The 19,568-nt window shown below is 38.2% G+C and overlaps 2 protein-coding genes across 2 annotated transcripts; one reads left to right on the forward strand and one right to left on the reverse strand.

Moving 5' to 3' along the window:
• Nucleotides 1–313: 313 nt before the first annotated feature.
• Nucleotides 314–2,781, reverse strand: LOC126809635 (bile salt-activated lipase). Its single transcript, XM_050534304.2, has 2 exons — nt 1,442–2,781; nt 314–320 (listed from the first exon to the last, which is right to left on the reverse strand). The coding sequence occupies exons 1-2, from the start codon at nt 2,413–2,415 to the stop codon at nt 314–316; spliced, it is 981 nt and encodes a 326-aa protein (XP_050390261.2). The 5' UTR covers nt 2,416–2,781.
• A 2,952-nt stretch (nt 2,782–5,733) lies between these two features.
• LOC126810453 (acetylcholinesterase) lies at nt 5,734–13,564 on the forward strand. Its single transcript, XM_050535541.1, has 3 exons — nt 5,734–5,912; nt 8,904–10,496; nt 12,688–13,564. The coding sequence occupies exons 2-3, from the start codon at nt 8,947–8,949 to the stop codon at nt 12,968–12,970; spliced, it is 1,833 nt and encodes a 610-aa protein (XP_050391498.1). The 5' UTR covers nt 5,734–5,912; nt 8,904–8,946; the 3' UTR covers nt 12,971–13,564.
• Nucleotides 13,565–19,568: the final 6,004 nt, after the last annotated feature.

Raw genomic sequence — 19,568 nt, forward strand, 5'->3', positions numbered from 1 at the left:
TCTCGAGAACATTAACTCGAATTCTCGAGAAAATTTACACAGGATGTCAGTATCTCAGGAAAATTATCAGGGGATTTCGAGAACATTAAATTGAAATCTCGAGAAAATTACCAGGTGATCACGGGATTTCGAAAAAGTATCACAAGATCGCAGGATCTCGAGACCTTCTACAAAATTTTGCATGGCTCCTATACGCTTTCGTATATGACAAATCTCTGATTTGTAAAACAAATATTGATTTTAAGATACAAATGTTAATTTTAGTGTATAAATGTCGGAATACGACAACAGATGAAGAAATAAGAATTAAGGACTAAGGACTATAAATAAAGAACTAAGAATATTGAATAAAGAGCTGTTTGGTCTTCCATAGTTTTTTGGTGTAAGTTTTTTTCCCAGGTTTAGTCCAATACATAGATCCGGGAACTGTACACAGGGGCCTAACTCTTCGAGTAATTCGCCACATTGACGGAATGTACGAGTTTCCTACTTGAAAACAGTATTTAAATTACGTTGGAAAGTTATTTATTTTGACACTGGAGTTTGTAAACAGAGAATAATATATTATGACTTGTAACATATTTCTAGCGCCATTTTATTGTCGAGATCTCGTAAGTGCCGTAAACACGACATGGTTCGAACAAAGCGTTATTCAGAGATCCCGTGTGGGTCTTACCAACAACAGAGGAGACAAAGGGAAGTAACTAACAATACAATATTATGATATGTAATAGACATTGATGACGTAGGTGTACACGTACTATCTGGAACCACTGCTTTGCCATGCTTGATTAATGTTGTAATATAATCCAACCAGAAGATGACACGTTGGGCATTAGGATAACTCTTATTTTCCGGGTTTCCGGTTATTGGGAAGTACAGGTAGTCCTGTTCATTAAAGTTGTATTCCCTCCAAGGTGTTGGCACCAATCTTGGTTTATTCGGGTCTCTGTAAAATATATATAAAGTATATTACACGGAAATTTCCAAAAAGACACGCATGATGCATGATTTTAGGCACAATACACGTTTGTAAAAGTAGATATTAACCTGGAAAGGCCGGTGCAATTATCAATCTGTTCGAGACGCCAAATTTTTTTAGATTTTTATACAAATATTTTTCGTTTAATTAATAGTTTTAGAGGAAAATTAAAACTGCGACGTGTTATCCATGATGCAATTTTCGATATTTACAGAGCTCTCTTGGTTCAAGTTCCTGCAGTTATGAAAGCACACACATACTTACCCTGTTTTTGCAAAGTTTGTCCAATAATCCATGACTAGTTTAGCAAATGGCCAACCGGCTTCAGCTCTTTCAGTAGTGTAGCCAAATAGTGAAGACGGAAACCCGAAAATAAAAGGCAACGCCCCACCGTGCGTCGCTCCTTGCAACCACGTATCTTCTGGCAACAGGAATGGGTATTGGTGGTTAAATTCATACTGGTACGTTTTAGTTCTGTTATTCATGTAGGCGTGATTCCTGGCATCGACTACTGTTGGAATAAACACCTGAACATCCGTAAGGAAATCACAGATCTGTTTTAGCTTATAGTCCCGATTATTCGGATTTTCCGATGCGCTGTAAGCAAACATTACAGCATCTACAACCTGGTCCATAGATTCTAGGGATTTGGGGAAAACTTCCCAGGATCGGGAGAAAACTTCCGGTAGGGTAATCTTAACAAGGTTCTTAAAAAGTTCTCTTAATTCTGTGATTGGCGCCTTTGTCATAGTGCTCAAGATTGACGGAAATGCTGTATGTAGAAAGAAATGACCTTCATATCCATTGGTTCCAAGCATCAGATCAAATTCCTGGTAGTTAGGTGTAGAAACTGACGGCCACTTTATTGACGCAATAACGTCTTCTCTGATGAAATCGTTATCTGGGGTTGGCGCCCAAACGGAATTGACCTCCGTTGTGGCAATTTCCGTTGCATTATCAATAGATCGTAAACACTTTAATATTTCGTCACTTTCCGTCTCCTTTGTTACAGAGCAGTTGAATTTAATAGCTAAATTCTTTGCATATTCCAGACCAGAATCTTTGGGTACACTCGCCCAGTTGGCTGTTGCTGAACCACTTATTGCTATGGCTCTTTGAAACAATCCATTATTACCTGCAAATAATGTTTGATACATTACGCTAGCGCTTCCTGATGATTCTCCAAATATGGTAATACGCGATGTATCTCCGCCGAAACTAGCAATATTATTCTTCACCCATTGGATAGCCAGATGTTGATCCCACAGACCATAATTTCCTGGGGCCTGGTCATCTCCCGTTGATAAAAATCCAAAAGGTCCAACTCTATAGTTGATTGTGACAACAATAACTTGGCCATAAGCTGCTAATATGTCTCCGCTATAAGAGGATGATTGTCCCACAACAAACCCTCCGCCGTGTATAAAGATCATCACAGGATATGTTTGTGAACTTCCGGTTTGAGGTATTTCTGATACCCCAATTTTAGGAGTATGGATGTTTAAACCCAGGCAATCTTCACTTGTCTCTCCAGTTTTCTTAAAATCGTAAACACCACCGCCTGGAAAATATTGGGGACATGGCAATCCATATCGCAAGGCCTCGAATGGTTTTGTAAAGTGAGCAACCGCCACAGGCTTTTTGAAACGCAAGTTTCCTACAGGAGGTTCTGCAAAGGGAATTCCTAAAAACTCGCCAACCTCTTTAATCGAATCGTCTATTGTAACATTCTTAATTCTACCTTTAATGACCCCAACTTGGGTTGTTACAGTATAATCCACTGCCTTGGTAAAACAGATTAAACTAAATGTAAGAAAACTGATAATTATAGACAATAGCATCTTTAGTCCAGTGTGGCACCGTATCCTGATATACCTGTAAGCATAAACGTGGTTCTATTCAAAGCAGTTAGAGGATTATTGAAATGCTCTCTCTCTCTCTCTCTCTCTCTTACTCTGTTGTTTCGTATTTACCAATTACTTGTGTCTTTCAAAATCCAATTCTAATCTGTCGTTCGATCCAATTAACTGTATAAAGTAGGAACGGATATTATGCTTTCTGTTAACATACACCAACCCTACTTCTTATCTAACTAAACACGACTTGCAAATTTTGTCCTATTTTATGTATTGTGTGGGGCACAATCATTCAGAGGGATGTTCTTTTGTGTACATACGACCTATATTAGAAATCTGAGATATAAATGTTTACATTTTATCTATAATGTTTTTATCCATGATTTTATAAGAATATACACTGTTACTATACAAGATATTATACAAGCTATTCTGTGTAAAGGAAAACGTCTCGCTTACTCAATATCTCGATCATTTTGGTAATTTTTATACGGCCACATTGAAATGTGGTCGTATATTGTCGTCGCTCCGGCGTCCACAATTGCTTGTGGGAGCTCTAGAGTCTAGCGATTTTCGATAATTACTGCCAGAGTAATGGTCCTTGATCGTTCAAAAAATCTTTTATATTTTGGCAGTTGTTGTTGTCAGGGTCAGAATCAGATGATAAACTATAATTATATCGCCGATATCTAGACTCAGAGTGAAGTCATTTTACTGAAAATTTCAGCATATTCTCTTTTTATTATCTATTTTTTAACTATTACAGCGAGAACTGTTAGCTCTTTATCTAACCTTACTTAATTCCGCTTTATGTAATTTAATGTGAGTAAATTTTTATCGTTAAAAATTAGATATTGTTCGATAGGCTGCTTTAACATGTCATATTTCAATTTACTTAAATGCCTTTAAACACGCACCTGTTCTCGATATACAACGTCTTTCTCCCGACTCTGAGTCTATTTATAGATACGTAACATGATAGTATATAGTGATCTATATACACCAGCTTGCCAGACAACCATGCATTCTTTGTAACTCACTGGAATGGAAGGGTATAAGCCTGAAAGTCTCGTCGACACATTTCATGGGTCACCTGGAGTTTAAGGTTATTTTGGGCCTAACATTTGGTCATTTGGGGACTGGCATTTGTTTTTTGGGAATTTACCATTAGAGGCTAACATCGGTCATTTGGGGACTGACATTTGTTTTCTTGGTTATTTGGGTACTAACATTAGTAGACAAATATTCGGATATTTCAATTTACTGTGTTTACCTGAGCAACGCGGGGATGGAATAGAATTCCTCCCGGACAGCGATGTTTGGCCTATTCTTCTATGCTTTCCAACTATCAAGAGGCCTATTTCGTTTCAACAAAGGGTACACGACTACACAATTAATGGCCTTGCGTCTTATTCGAACGACTATATACAGTACACGATTTTTGTTGCCTTTTGGACATTAACCTGAGAATACTCTCCCCCACCCATTTAGATTGGTCCCATTTAGTTGAGCAGGACAATTGCCGACGGGACAACTGCAATAATTGTCCAACCGGCAGTTGTCCGCCGGCAGTTGTCCCCCCCCCCCCCTCAGGACGGATCCAGGGCCTGACAAGGACAGCTGTCTAGTCCTTCGGATGAGACGAAAAACCGAGGTTCTGTGTATACATTGGAATGCACGTAAAAGATCTCTTGACAGTTGGAATTCGATATAATAGTAGGCGATAGTGCCGCTGCCCGGGCAAAATTTCACTCATAGCACACTGTATGGCGTATGCCCGTCTTCATTAGCCCAATATAGGAGCAGAACAGTAGGACGTTAAACCCCATTTCATTTCATTCCCCCCCCCCCCCATTTAGGTATAAATAGCGATATTAGTGTCGGGCACACGACAGGGTTACTTTCTCTCTAGAACACATAATACCACATCATATTATAGTTCTGGTGTAGCATTGTATTTGAATAAGATATTACATAAAATTAATAACATTTTTGTTCTTGTTAAAACTAGTATCCGGTGTTGCAGACAGATAAAGTATACCATATGCCCATGAGTTGTATATAGCTGATATATAGTACCTGTGGTGTGAGGCAACTATACATGTGACGTGTAGCCAACCTATCATACTAACATTTATCATTTGTGGTTTAGATAGGAGGTTGGTTTACATTTTGTCAGCTAAAGGGTCGTAATATTATTTATGGAAAGCCATTTACGGCAAAAGTTGATGAGCTAATATTGTCTATGAAGATTTAAACTTTGGCTCGATAACTCCGATAAAAGTATCTCTCAAGAAACTGACCTTTGTCGGAAGCTTCTTTCAGCCAATGTGTAAAAATATATTTGCCTGTTTATAGGACCAATTATACTGAGCACAAACGCGACCACGATCTCGAAAGCAACTACTGACCATTGCCCCATTCCGCGCGAATCATCGTTCGTATCGAAACTGATTGGCTAAGGAATTGCTCCGGTTTTCCGCACGAACAAAAATTCGCCGCCAGTATAAACGACTTCATTGAAATATTAGTTAACCAATCAAACGCGACCGCTGCGTTCGCGCGGATGGCCGTGTTCGCGGTCGCGTTCGGGCTCAGCATAAAGGGCCCTTAAGAGTTATACTTTCAAGATTGGTTTTATTAAATTTTATCTGTAGGTGAAGCACGAATAGATTATTATTAGTGATATATACCTGCGCCAGGCCGCGTTCTCTGAGAGGTATATCCTTAGACATTTTGTCAGATTGTGACGTTTTTAAAGTGTATCGAGGTATCCGCCTTAATCTGACTACATGGTTTTCGTTTAAGACCAGTTTTATCAAAACACTGTATCAAAAGAATACCATAATGGATTTTTGACGCTGATAGCTTCCCATACAAATTTCACATTCATCATTGTCTATTTAGTGTTTCATGCCATAATGTTATACGATACAACTGACTGTAAGTTCATCTTCCTTGTTTCAGCTTAATCATCTATCTATATTCAACGAGTACTGATAGATATTCAAGTACAGTGACTCAAACGGACTTAAATGTAGGAAGAGTGGTGGGAAACTCCGGCAATCTTAAAGGTTTGTACATCTGCCATCCATAGCATGCCATCGCCCGTCTTGCGTCTATATTAACGAGAGTTGAGTGAATGGTTTGAATATAGGACGCTTGGTGGGTGGGAAGCCTGAATGATCTAAAGCGCTGTTCTGGTGGATATAACAGGCACCACGGACTCGACTTACTGTGTCTAATAGCCCGTTCAGACGCTTATTTTTAAACCAGTTCATAATCGCTGGGGTTTTTAAGACAGCATCGTGTTGCGTTCACACGTACTATAAGCCAAACCAGTTTAACTATTCTAACCTCTTCGGTCGGTGGTTAGAGTTAACTGCGCATTGGTAGCTTCATATTCTTAATTCGGTTCTCGCACGCTTTCGATAACATTGGCACTGTCTGACCCCAATATTTCCACAGGAATGTAACTAACTGCGTACTGCGCATGCTTATTTTAAGTCAACCCGTTCAGACGCCTAAGATGAACCAGTTTAAAATAAAAAGCCTTCTCGAAGACAGGTCGCGAGCAGGGGTTTTTAAACTGGTTTATTTGTGCCACATCTGCGTTCAGACGCTTAAGTTAAACTGGTTTAACGATCCCCGGGGTTTTTAAACCAGTTCAACTTAAGCGTCTGAACGGGCTATAAGTGTCAGTGCTTTATTTATAGTACGGTGGGTGGACGATTTTCTTACAATTAAGAGATAAACACCGACTGTTTATAATTTAGAAGACTGTTATTGCCCATTTCATACCGCTTATATCATTAGAGTCCGTGATTTAAAGTCATTCTTTTCTGCACATACCGGGCTAATGAAGACGGACACACGCCAAGCAGTGTGCAATGATGGACATATAGAGTAGATAGTGGTATTACCACCGCCTGAAGGGAAATTTGGATTAGACAGCTTACCGCCTACCCCTCGTCTTCCACAATGGTTATTTTATGCGCAATCCATTGTGTACACGGGTCCGGCTTCATTAGTCCAGTTGGTGCAGAAAACCCTATTTCAGTTCATTTGGCGCATAGGGGACCCCATTTTTGTCCCACCCGAACTACTAGATGATGTTATTTTCCAGCCCTCAGTTCAACACCACTGGCAAGAGGAAACCAGTCTGGAAAATGCGCAATGAATTGTATGTAAAATTCGAGAAACTATTGTTTTTACAAGGTTATTTTCAATATTGAGATTTATCATAAATCCGTTAAGCGATTTCACCAAAATATAGTTTAATTAAATTGTCAATTGTAAAATTCGAAACACAAGGATAGCTTCTATTTATGATTAATTTAGACTTTAATGTGACATTAATATTGTGGAAGGTTACGTGCACGTTTCGTGGATATGTCACTGATAACAGAAACTCAAATACAGTATCGAAGAAACAGATAAATAATGTGCTATAATGGATCTGGACATTGTGGCGATAAAGTAACTTGATTATCTAAGACCACCCACTCCCTTCACTAATCTCATATTGATAACAGTAAACAATGACATATTTGTTTTTAAAGACAATGACATCTAGCGTTTCCTGGCTCGTCAATGAAACGCAGTAAAATCTGAATGCCCTTTCCCCAATGCCGTTAATCTAATACTGTGTGGCCCAGTGCCCTTGTGGTATAGAATTCTCCATTGACATCAATCCAAAGATGGATCAAAGAATTGTACTATCCAGTGAGCCTAGTAACTGAGAACAACAGAACGGAGATTTATAGAAGATGTAGGGATCAATTTTACAGGATCAATTTTGATAATTAATACGTTTACAGAGATCGTTGATCCCATTAAAAGAGTGCGGCCCCTGGTCATGGCTCTGGTGGTAAAATACCACAAAATTAATAATAATCAATATATAACATCAGGTGCGCAAATTTTCCTTTGGGCGCTGGTCTAGCTACCATGCCCGTCTATTAATAACTATGCTGCTCACCCCCCCCCCCCCCCAATATTTTCAGATTTATATTTAGATAAAGAACTGACCGTTCTTGCTATAGATCGCTACGATATTAAATAAAGTCTCGATTATCCATTTTAACGTTAAATTATCCATTCAGTATCTTTGCCATCCGATGTTCTAGAAAGTTAATTTTGGGCTTGGCAGGTGAATAAATGTGTGTGAAATACCTTTATTTAACGTCCGCTTCCACCGAGGTGATATCGCAGACAAATGTGAATAATGCCTAAATAATAATTTACATAGTATTTGAAGCCATTACGTTTTTTCGTTGTGTCAGACTCAACTGAGAACAACAGAACGGAGATTTATAGAAGATGTAGGGATCAATTTTAAAGGATCAATTTTGATAATTAATACGTTTACAGAGATCGTTGATCCCATTAAAAGAGTGCGGCCCCTGATCATATAACATCAGGTGCGCAAATTTTCCTTTGGGCGCTGGTCTAGCTACCATGCCCGTCTATTAATAACTATGCTGCTCACCCCCCCCCCCCAATATTTTCAGATTTATATTTAGATAAAGAACTGACCGTTCTTGCTATAGATCGCTACGATATTAAATAAAGTCTCGATTATCCATTTTAACGTTAAATTATCCATTCAGTATCTTTGCCATCCGATGGTCTAGAAAGTTAATTTTGGGCCTGGCAGGTGAATAAATGTGTGTGAAATACCTTTATTTAACGTCCGCTTCCACCGAGGTGATATCGCAGACAAATGTGAATAATGCCTAAATAATAATTTACATAGTATTTGAAGCCAGCAATAATAACTGTAATAGGCCAATTAAGCTCTTGCATAATGCATCGTTAATATGCAATTTCACATTATATCGCAAAATAAGCCGAAATTATGAAAAACCGTGTGGGAGCGCCAAAATGCCTCTAGGTAATCGCTTACAACCTAATATCGAATTAAGCCACCCTTTGTCGAGTCATATATTTGATTTAGGGATGTAGTCACTGTTAAGATATACACTCGAGTAGATACATGTAACCCATTGCTACCACGGGGACAACCTACTGGTCTATAACTGTTATCTTGTTCTTTACTTCAGAAAAAAGATTCGGGTGCTGTGCCGAGGAGGGAATTAATCAAAAATGGATGTTTTAAAATTCTGTTGGTTCTTGATTTTGTTTCTAGAGCCTGTTTATTATACGGAAGCTGTAGAAAGAACAGTGACTACTAAAGTAGGATCTATTAAAGGCAAAATTGTTACAGTCCAGTTACCTGATGGAACAAGTAAAGAAATAGCAGAGTTTTTAGGAATTCCATACGGTGCTCCTCCCGTCGGTGATCTTCGTTTTGAAAAATCTGTTCCTGCTGCTAAATTTAATCAACCATATGATGCGTTAAACTATGGATTACCATGTCCCCAGCATTACAAGATTGACAATATCTTTACTATAGCACCGCCGCCATTGACGAGTGAGGATTGTTTAAAATTAGATATCTATTCTCCACAGACGAGTGGATCTAACATATATCCCGTCATGCTTTTTTTTTATGGTGGAAGTTTTACTCAAGGACAATCATCGATGTACAATGGACAGAATCTGGCAGCGTATGGGGAGGTTGTCATGGTAACAATCAACTACCGTGTTGGGCCTTTTGGATTTTTATCAACGGGAGATGACGAGGCTCCGGGAAATTATGGCTTGTGGGATCAACACCTTGCTATCAAATGGGTGAAGAATAATATTCATAGTTTCGGTGGAGATGACTCGCGTATTACCATATTTGGTCAGTCTGCTGGGGGAGTAAGTGTTGCGTTTCAGACACTTTATTCGGGAAATAAAGGCATGTTCCAAAGAGCTATCACAGAAAGCGGACCTGCGAATGCTAAATGGGCTACCAAAGACGAAGCAACCGCTTTCTTTGATGCTAAAAAATTAGCACTGAAATTTAACTGTACACTTCCCCAGAAACAAGCTAGCAGTGAAATTGTAAGATGTCTGAAATCTGTTAAAAATTTCTCTTTGCTGGCCATGTATGCATCTGATGACAATGGTTTTAGTTGGGGTCCGATGATTGAAAACGATTTCATTAAAAATCAAGAAATCATAACCGTAGGTCAAAAGCCACCATCTTCCAAGGCTTTCTTTCAGAATTTTGACATGATCATAGGTACGAATGGCTATGAAGGTCATTTTGTTATGAGTGTGATGTATCAATCAGTTTTAGCTCATCTTAAAACGGTGCCAATCGGCATGTTGAGGACAGCTATGAGAGGAATATTAGAGACCTCAATCAAGTCTCAATCACCTAACACAAAATCCTTGCAAGCAATGGTAGACGCCGCTATGTTTGTGTACAGCAACGCTGAAAATCCGAATGACATAAATTTTAATTTGAAACAAATCAACGATTTTGTCACTGACAATGTCTTTTTCATGGCGGCAGTGCAAGATGTGGTCAGTCATGCGTACATGAACAATAGAACCAAAACATACCAATATGAATTCAATCATGCGTATCCAGCACTTCCTCCTGGAAATGAATGGCTGAAAGGAGCGACACATGGTGGTGAACTACCCTTCGTTTTTGGATTCCCTTCTACCTTGCCAGGATATGAACCTCAAATAGCCAAAATGGCGTGGCCCTTTTCTAAGATAGTTATGGATTATTGGACAAACTTTGCTAAAACAGGGTACGTAAAATTTCTTGATTGTAGTAAATGTATAATCAGCGTTAAATGTGATGTATGCTTTTTAAGATTAGACATTGTGTCAAAACATATTCATTTTAAAATGACTTGTGAATTAAGTCGTTTGCCAGTCACTTACATCGGCCTTGCTGCAGCAAATATCTTTAGCAAGTAGACTTTTCCTGTTATAAAGTGTCAGTATATTTATATATATTCAACAACTGGTATGATTAAAGGCTGACTTAATATCCTGGCTTGCATAGATTTATTTCAGCTTTAATCATTAAGTTAGTCCAATATATATTTGGTCTAACTTAATGATTAAAGCTTGGTCTAACTTAATGATTAAAGCTGAAATAAATCTAGGCAAACCAGAATAGTCAATATACATATTCAACAACTAGTATGATTAAAGGCTGACTTAATATTCTGGCTTGCATAGATTTATTTCAGCTTTAATCATTAAGTTAGTCCAATATATATTTGGTCTAACTTAATGATTAAAGCTTGGTCTAACTTAATGATTAAAGCTGAAATAAATCTAGGCAAGCCAGAATATTAAGTCAGCCTTTAATCATACTAGTTGTTGAATATGTATATTGACATAGGCAAAGGGGCCCGATCTCAGTCACCCGAATTTTCAGAATGAACCATTCATAAACTAAAACGTGTTTTTCGCAAATGTTATGGCGCTAGGTTTTAAGTATTAGAGTATTCAGATCGTAAACCCCGAGTGATTTCATTTTGCAATTATACAATTATATTTCTTTGATATATGGGCTAATTCTCTGGTCTTTGTGCCCGAAAATGGAAATATATTGCCGGAAAATGGACAAACCACCGATTTTATTATTTTTATTATTTATTTTTTTTTTGGGGGGGGGGGATTCTGGTGGTTTGTAAGCTTATATAAGTTTGATCTTAATAGGATGTATTTGATCTTCATACAAAGACTCGGTGTGGTTTGTTACTAATATATTGCTACTTCAGGCTTCACACTTATTGAACCCGGATGGTTTTATCGGAAATATCGTTCCTCTATTTCGTCAATAGGAGTTTGAGTTATCCCTGTCAGAATGGAAATGAAATGAAATGAAATGGGGTTTAACCTGGGCTAATGAAGACGGGCATACGCCATACAGTGTGCTATGAGGGAAATTTTGCCCGGGCAGCGGCACTATCGCCTACTCTTATATCGAATTCCAACTGCCAAGGGATCTTTTACGTGCATTCCTATGTATACACGGGACCTCGGTTTTTCGTCTCATCCAAAGGACTAGACAGCTGTCCTTGTCAGGCCCTCCGTCCTGCATCACTGACAAGGGGGAACCACGCCGGAAAATCGGGATGAACTTTCTCGGCGAATGCAGGGATCGAACACCCGACCTCCAGGCTAGCGAGCCAGCGCCTTACCAACTTAGCCACGTGGTCCCCTGTCAGAATGGGCAAATCGAAGTAAAATTTTAATCAAGAATTTTATATCCCCGCTGTTTACACTGCACCTAACTTTCGGTCACACACTGCACCTACGGTGTAACAAATAAGGCCTTTGACATGATATTCACAAGATCTAACGTTTTACGGGATTTTAATTTCTTTTAAAAATATGTTCAACTAGATTTAGTCTCGGGCCTTAGACGTCTCCTCTTCGAGTCTACCGAAACTTCAAGTACGATATCAGCACCCCTGTTAAACACGAGGGTTGATATCTTGAACACAGGGGGCGACACTATTATTGAAAATTAATGGCGACAGCATCGCGACTTAATTGAAGCTCACACTTGGCCACAGTGGCGGACTGGGTCTGAAAATATTGGTTGCCAAGAGACAAGGGGGCCCACCCACAAATACACTTCTACCATTTAATTTTTAAAATGAATAAATTAAATTTTCAAAAAATATGTTAGTGGACAATAGTAATTATCATAACCCTGTAATAGAATTGAAGATATACTTTTACAATATTTTCATGCTAATCATTTTTTTCTAATATTTATATATTTTTTGATAATTTATATTTCAATTATATTGTCTAGTGTCTAAGGGGGGCCCAATTCCTCAGGGGCCCACTTGCCATTGGGCAAGCTGACAACCTGGCCAATCCGCCACTGCTTGGTTACATACAAAAAGGCTTCCGAACGTCATTGGGTTGACCTACAGTATGCTATTATTGTGCTCGGTGTTATATTTCCAGGAATCCGAATAAACCAAGAGATGTTGCAACAGAATGGAAGGCATATAATTCTAAGGATGAAGATTATCTCTACTTTCCCATGACGGGAACCACAGAAGCTGGACGTTATTTACATGCTCGTAGAAAAAACTTCTGGTTAAATTATTTACCTCAGATTGTTAGCCGTGGAATAGAATCGGGTACAAAGCATGTAACTTGTGAACCTACTTCATCTAGTAATATGATTATGTTTTCTAGTTTACTTTATTCAGTATTAGCCATTCTATCTCTACTAATTTGGTAACATTATTGCAATATACATAACATATTCAAGAACGTATACTGCAAAACAGTTTGCATACTTAAAAAAGAAAACGAAAATGTAACGAAAACGATGTTATCTTAGGGTGGAGTTGGAATGGACGCAAAGTTTACCCCTGAGTTATTGAACATTGTCATATACAGTGTTTATATTAGCGACATGTATGGATCTGTTAGTTTTCAAAGATGTTTAATAAATTATAAGAATTTTTTCCCCTTTTTTAACATGGAAAAATCTTGTGAACGTTCTATAGTATAAATAAAAAATCTTTTAAATTGTATGAGCAATATTGACATTATTGAGCCTATTATTTATGGAGTTTTATTTACATTCAACAATGCTTGTATTTTTACTCTTAAAAACTTTACTGTAGAGTTCATAAAGTTCAGATAACGAAGATGATTTCAAATTTGACGAGAAATGAAATGAACAGGCATTAAATTTCCGATCGAATCAAGCTCCGAATGTGTCTAGATTCACTTCAACCATTCCCTTGGATCTTCTTTGAAAATTATGTGCACGTATAAATTTAAATCATTGTGGCTTTATATTGTGTATAATAGTTTATTTATATATAATGTGTTTGGTTTATATATATATATATATATATATATATATATATATATATATATATATATATATATATATAATAGGAGAAGAATTTATTTTTTATTTTTCATGCGAGCTTTTGCATTTTGACTCTTTTGGCACTTCAGAATAAATTTCAATAAAACAAACATTTTGATTTTAATTTTATGACTTCATGTCTTTAAGAATACAGAATAAGTTGCTGACGACAGAGCTCAGACAAGTGTCTTGGCGATAGAAATGAAATGAAATGGGATTCAATGCCCTACTTTTCTGCTCCATCCAGGATATTGAGGGGAATTTTGTTAGGGTAATTCCAACGTCATCGTTTACACGGGGCGTCGACTGTTGCGCCCCAGCCGAAGGACTAGACGTTTTTCTCTGAACCAAAGTGGCTTGACTATAGAATGTATAACATCACGTAAGCCATTTTCAGACTATCGTGTGGTAATTTGTATTATAGATTCGTGTGCAATATGTGGGAAATAATTCTGCCCAAACAGCGGCATTTCCGGCCACTAGACGAGTAGACGTCGATTTTACGACTCAAACAAAATACTTCCATTGTCAGTCCAATAGATAAGAAGCGGGTAAGAAACCCCACGAACCAGGTCGATTCTTGTGAAGTGAACAAATAGAGCTACGTGGAAATAAGGGAACACGTTCTATATCTAATGCCCCCTTCAGACCAGGGTGGCGTCCTTACTGCGCTGCTACGACCGTACGGCGACCAGAAAATGCACAAGGTCGCCGGCAAACGTGAACACAACGCGAGAAAATGTCTCAAAAAATTACAAAATTGAAAAAAGTCGCCTTCTCACAGCTTCCCAGGTCAGATCGAAGAACCTTGGCGTTTGTTTTGAACAAACGCCGTGACTCGGCGATCATTGACGACCACGGAGACGACATAACGATATCTGGCGTTTCCATTACGCTAATGAGGATCTTGACGCGCTCTGAGACCATTTTCCGTCGCCGTAACAGCGCAGTTAGGACGCCACCCCGGTGTGACGGGGGTATAAATGAGCAACCAGGTCTTCTCAAGAAAGTTGATATTGTGTAAATGTAGTTATATTGATGATGTCAACTGGACAGTTTGCAACTCGTAGCTGAAAATATTGTTCATGGAAGGTTGTGGTTGGATAAACCAGTAATCAAAGACAACACTGGTTTCGCCAATCAACAATTGAAATATAAAAAATCTTACGAGAACTTGTTCTGGGAAATTTAATTAGTTAAAGAATGATTTTTGGACGCGTAAATTTTCTAACACGTATCAGTCCTATCTATGGCAATAGGAAATGAAATGAAATGAAATGGCGTTTAACGTCCTACTGCTTTGCTCCGAACTGGACTAATGAAGACGGGCATACGCCATACAGTGTGCTATGAGGGAAATTTTGCCCGGACAGTGGCACTACGGCCTACTCTTATATCGAATTCCAACTGTCAAGGGATCTTTTACGTGCACGCCAATGTGTACACGGGACCTCGGTTTTTCGTCTTATCCGAATGACTAGACAGCTGTCCTTGTCAGGCCCTCCGTCCTGCATCACTGACAAGGGGAAACCACGCCGGAAAATCTGGATGAACTTTCTCGGCCAATGCAGGCATCGAACACCCGACCTCCAGGCTAGCGAGCCAGCGCGTTACCCACTTAGCCACCGTGACTAAAGATAGTCAGTGATCGAATCTTAGACAAACAGAAATGTTTCTATTTTACTAATATTTCTTTGTGACTTCGCTGATAAAATAAGGAGGTGAATATAAAATATTTAACATTCAGCTATTCAGATATTAGGTATGTTAGATTTTAAATTTGTTGATATACTCCATTAGCAGCAATATGTATAGGACATTGATGACTGCAATATAATGTAATATACATCAATACTGCAATATAGCTTCTTTCTGGTATCTGGATTTTCCAGCATGACTATTGTCAGTGGTACAGGACTGGAGGCTAGGGATGATAAAGCGTCTAGTCGTTTGATTGGACGACAAACCGAGGTCGCCGTATGCAATTAGTTACGACCCGACATACAATATACATAAATACTGCAATATATACGATACGACCCTAGCTGCAATATATACGGCTCTGTCCTGTCTGCGATATATATGACCCTGATTGAAATACATACGCACTGCAAGATATACGGCTCTCGCTACAATATATGATATAATGCAAGATATACGGTCCTAACTACAATATGTACTATACTTCAATATATACGGTCCTAACTACAATATTTAATATACTGCAACATATACGGTCCTAAACACAATACATAATATATTGAAATATAACTACAAAATGTAATAAACTGTAATATATACGGACCTAACTACAAAATGTAATATACTGTAATATATACGGTCCTAACTACAATATGTATATACTGCAACATATACGGTCCTAAACACAATACATAATATATTAAAATCTACACGGACCTAACTACAAAATGTAATATACTGTAATATATACGGTCCTAACTACAATATGTATATACTGCAACATATACGGTTCTAAACACAATACATAATATATTAAAATCTACACGGACCTAACTACAAAATGTAATATATTGTAATATATACGGTCCTAACTACAATATGTATATACTGCAACATATACGGTCCTAAACACAATACATAATATATTAAAATCTACACGGACCTAACTACAAAATGTAATATACTGTAATATATACGGTCCTAACTACAATATGTAATATTTAGAGATTATTCCAATTAAAAACAAAATATCAAATTCATCTTAGTGGGACACGCCTGTCCTCCTCCAGAAGTAAATTGTGTATAAGAGCCAAACCCGGGCACTCACATTAGCTAATGACACGCTAGTGTGATAGCCCGTAGACGTTATTAAATGACAATATTAGTGCCAGTCATTATCACATATGTAATAGAGCTGGTTAAACACATTCCAAATATAATTTTAACACAGAGATCATTGCTACTATAGCTGAGTAATACAGGTTTCCTGATCGGAAGTGACGAACGCCAAAGGAAAACAAGAGTCATCTCTTTATATAACCAACTGATGTGACGAGTGATAACGGATATACGGCCGAATTTCTGCTCACTAATAATTCCTTCGAAGACCAAAAGTTGATATATGGCACTGTAAGAGGATACCTGACAATTCAATAAAGTAATTGAATGTCATTAGATAAGAGAACACGAGAAAAATAGAAATAGTCCGTACATTTCCTTGTTTATATTCATTTCTATATCTTATAAAAACATGGTAATGCACAGACTTTTTCTGTTTTTCTTTCGTGTTCACTTATCTAGTGGCAGTCAATTCTTTTTGTGAATTGTCAGATATCCTCTCACAATCTCATACAACAACTTTTTTTCATCGAATAAATTATTAGTGAACAGAAATATCCGTTATCACTCGTCACATCAGTCAGTTATATAGAGAGATGTCTCATATTTTCCTTTGGCGTTCGTCACTTCCGTTTCTGGAAAACTGTATTACTCAGCTATCGTAGCAATGATCTCTGTGTTAAAATTATATTTGGAATGTATTTAACCAGCTCTATGGCATATGTGATAATGACTGGCACCAATATTGTCCTTTAAGAACCATACAGTATGAACTGGCCTGATTGTAGTGTAATCTTACTTGATTGATGACGATTCTCTGATCGTTGGTCAACAGCGTTGGCGGCCCACAAAGTTTCTTTAACTAAACTATTGATTCAGTTACTAATTTAGAGTAATTGAAATACGAAATCCGTCTTCGTATAATCATGGTCAGGAGAAGATCGTTACTAACTATGAACAAAGTGTGTCGTATCTATGTGCCGTGCGTTTGAGGTTTGTTCTCACGATTCACAGTGCCAACAGACAAAGATGAACGTCGTCATTTCCCTATACGGGAGTAAAATGTATTAGCACCACACGAAGCGTTATTGGTAAATTGCGGGGGGTGGGGGTCATAAGTGGGTAAGACGCTGGCTCGCTAGCCTGGAGGTCGGGTGTTCGATCCCTGCATTGGCCGAGAAAGTTCATCCAGATTTTCCGGCGTGATTTCCCCCTTTGTCAGTGATGCAGGACGGAGAGCCTGACAAGGACAGCTGTCTAGTCGTTCGGATGTGACGAAAAGCCGAAGTCCCGTGTACACATTGGCGTGCACGTAAAAGATCCCTTGACAGTTAGAATTCGATATAAGAGTAGGCCGTAGTGCCGCTGCCCGAGCAAACTTTCTCTCATAGAACACTGTACGGCGTATGCCCGTCTTCATTAGCCCAGTTCGGAGCAGAACAATAGAACGTTAAACCCCATTTCATTTCATTTCATTTTATCGGTAATTTGGAGCCAATTTGAGTCCAAGGTGGCCGCTGCATATTAATGAATATACTGGTGAATTCCAACCCTAACCCTTATTAGAGGGGTAAAAGGTAAATTGGACCCAAGCTCAGTCTTCTAAAAAGGGTAAGGGTTATGGTTGGTATTTCCCAAGTAGACTCATTAATATGCGGCGGCCATGTTGGACTCAAATTGGCTCCAATTTACCGCTGATCCCACACGAAACCCGGTATTCAAATTTATGCTCTTTTTTCGCAAATTGGCCACGACCATTACCCATATGAAAGCATTGTCCGTACTAGAATAGCATGTGTCACTCTTTCTCTCTTGATTTCGGGTCGTGCTTTTTTAAAAACTATTTTGAATACTTGGGCTCGAGCTCTGTGTATGTGACATAGTTTATTTTAAAGTCAGCTTCCAAACGGAAGTGATGTAAGAGTTCTCCTTCAAATAATATATATATATATATAGATATATTGACGTCACTGGAATACAGTTAGTAGTTCTGATTCAGGGGTACTGTGCCCTGTTGACACTGATACGTCAACTATAGGAATTTGAAGTCTTGCGCATGACTCGGAAGCCAATGTATGGATTTCAGGACAGGGGTAATGTGTGATTACTTGTTTGTTCTGGATAAGATCCTGGCAGCTGTATTCTGTAGTCAGACACAAAACATATCTTGGTGAGGTCATGGGATGTGTTTTACGTTTTGAAAACAAAATAGATCGACATTTTAATCAGTTAAGCTCAACATTTTAGGTTTCCCTTCCATGGCTAACAATCCGAGGTAAATAATTTAACCAGAAGTTTTTTCTACGAGCATTTAAATAACGTCCAGCTTCTGTGGTTCCCGTCATAGGAAAGTAAAGATAATCCTCATCCATAGAATTATATGCCTTCCATTCTGTTGCAACATTTCGAGGTTTATTTGGGTTCCTGAAATTATAATTTTGGATTGATTTCAGATTTTTTTCATCATGTAGTTTTATTTTGTTAATTAACACCAATCGGCTTCTAAAAACGAAATAGAAATACTCGAAGATTGGGTTATTCACTTGAAACTGATAATATACTTTGATGTCTTCTGTGAATTTGTGTTTCTAAACAGTAAGTCATAGGGATTGGAGACGTATAAGATACAACAGTAGGCCGACGAAAGAGCCTTAGGTAACGCCAATAAAAGGTCGCGTATCATGAATCTGAAGCTGTTGACTACTGTAATTGCTGAGATTATAACCTAATAGCAGATTTCTAGAGATGGCAATCAATGTCCAGGCCCACTGAAACGCATTTGGTGGTTTATGGTGTGAAACGCAAAGCTTAAATCTAAGAATATTTCTAAGAGTTTTGTTTTGTCAGATTGAATCTTCAATAGCATATAGGTAAACATTTTCAAACTATATCCCCTCTGGTTCTGATGACGGAAACTCGACCAAACCTATATCATGCATAATGAAATGAATTGAACTTAACTAAATCCGATTAGTAGTTGCCAAGACAAACACAGTTGTGTACACTGGTACCCCACTATTATGTTACGGATTCATATAGATGTCAAATTTCAATAGCACAAATCATTTTAAATCCCTATGTCTCTTTGCCCGACCCTGTATAATGACTGGGCTATACGACATGATATCTTAAT

The sequence above is a fragment of the Patella vulgata genome, chromosome 2, assembly GCF_932274485.2.
Source record: "Patella vulgata chromosome 2, xgPatVulg1.2, whole genome shotgun sequence".
In the NCBI taxonomy this organism is placed as follows: domain Eukaryota; kingdom Metazoa; phylum Mollusca; class Gastropoda; family Patellidae; genus Patella; species Patella vulgata.

Coding starts and splice junctions, on each gene's coding strand:
- LOC126809635 (XM_050534304.2), bottom strand. CDS start 2,415: ATGATCTTTATACACGGCGGAGGGTTTGTTGTGGGACAATCATCCTCT.
- LOC126810453 (XM_050535541.1), top strand. CDS start 8,947: ATGGATGTTTTAAAATTCTGTTGGTTCTTGATTTTGTTTCTAGAGCCT. Junction 10,497..12,687: donor ACAAACTTTGCTAAAACAGG/GTACGTAAAATT, acceptor TTATATTTCCAG/GAATCCGAATAAACCAAGAG.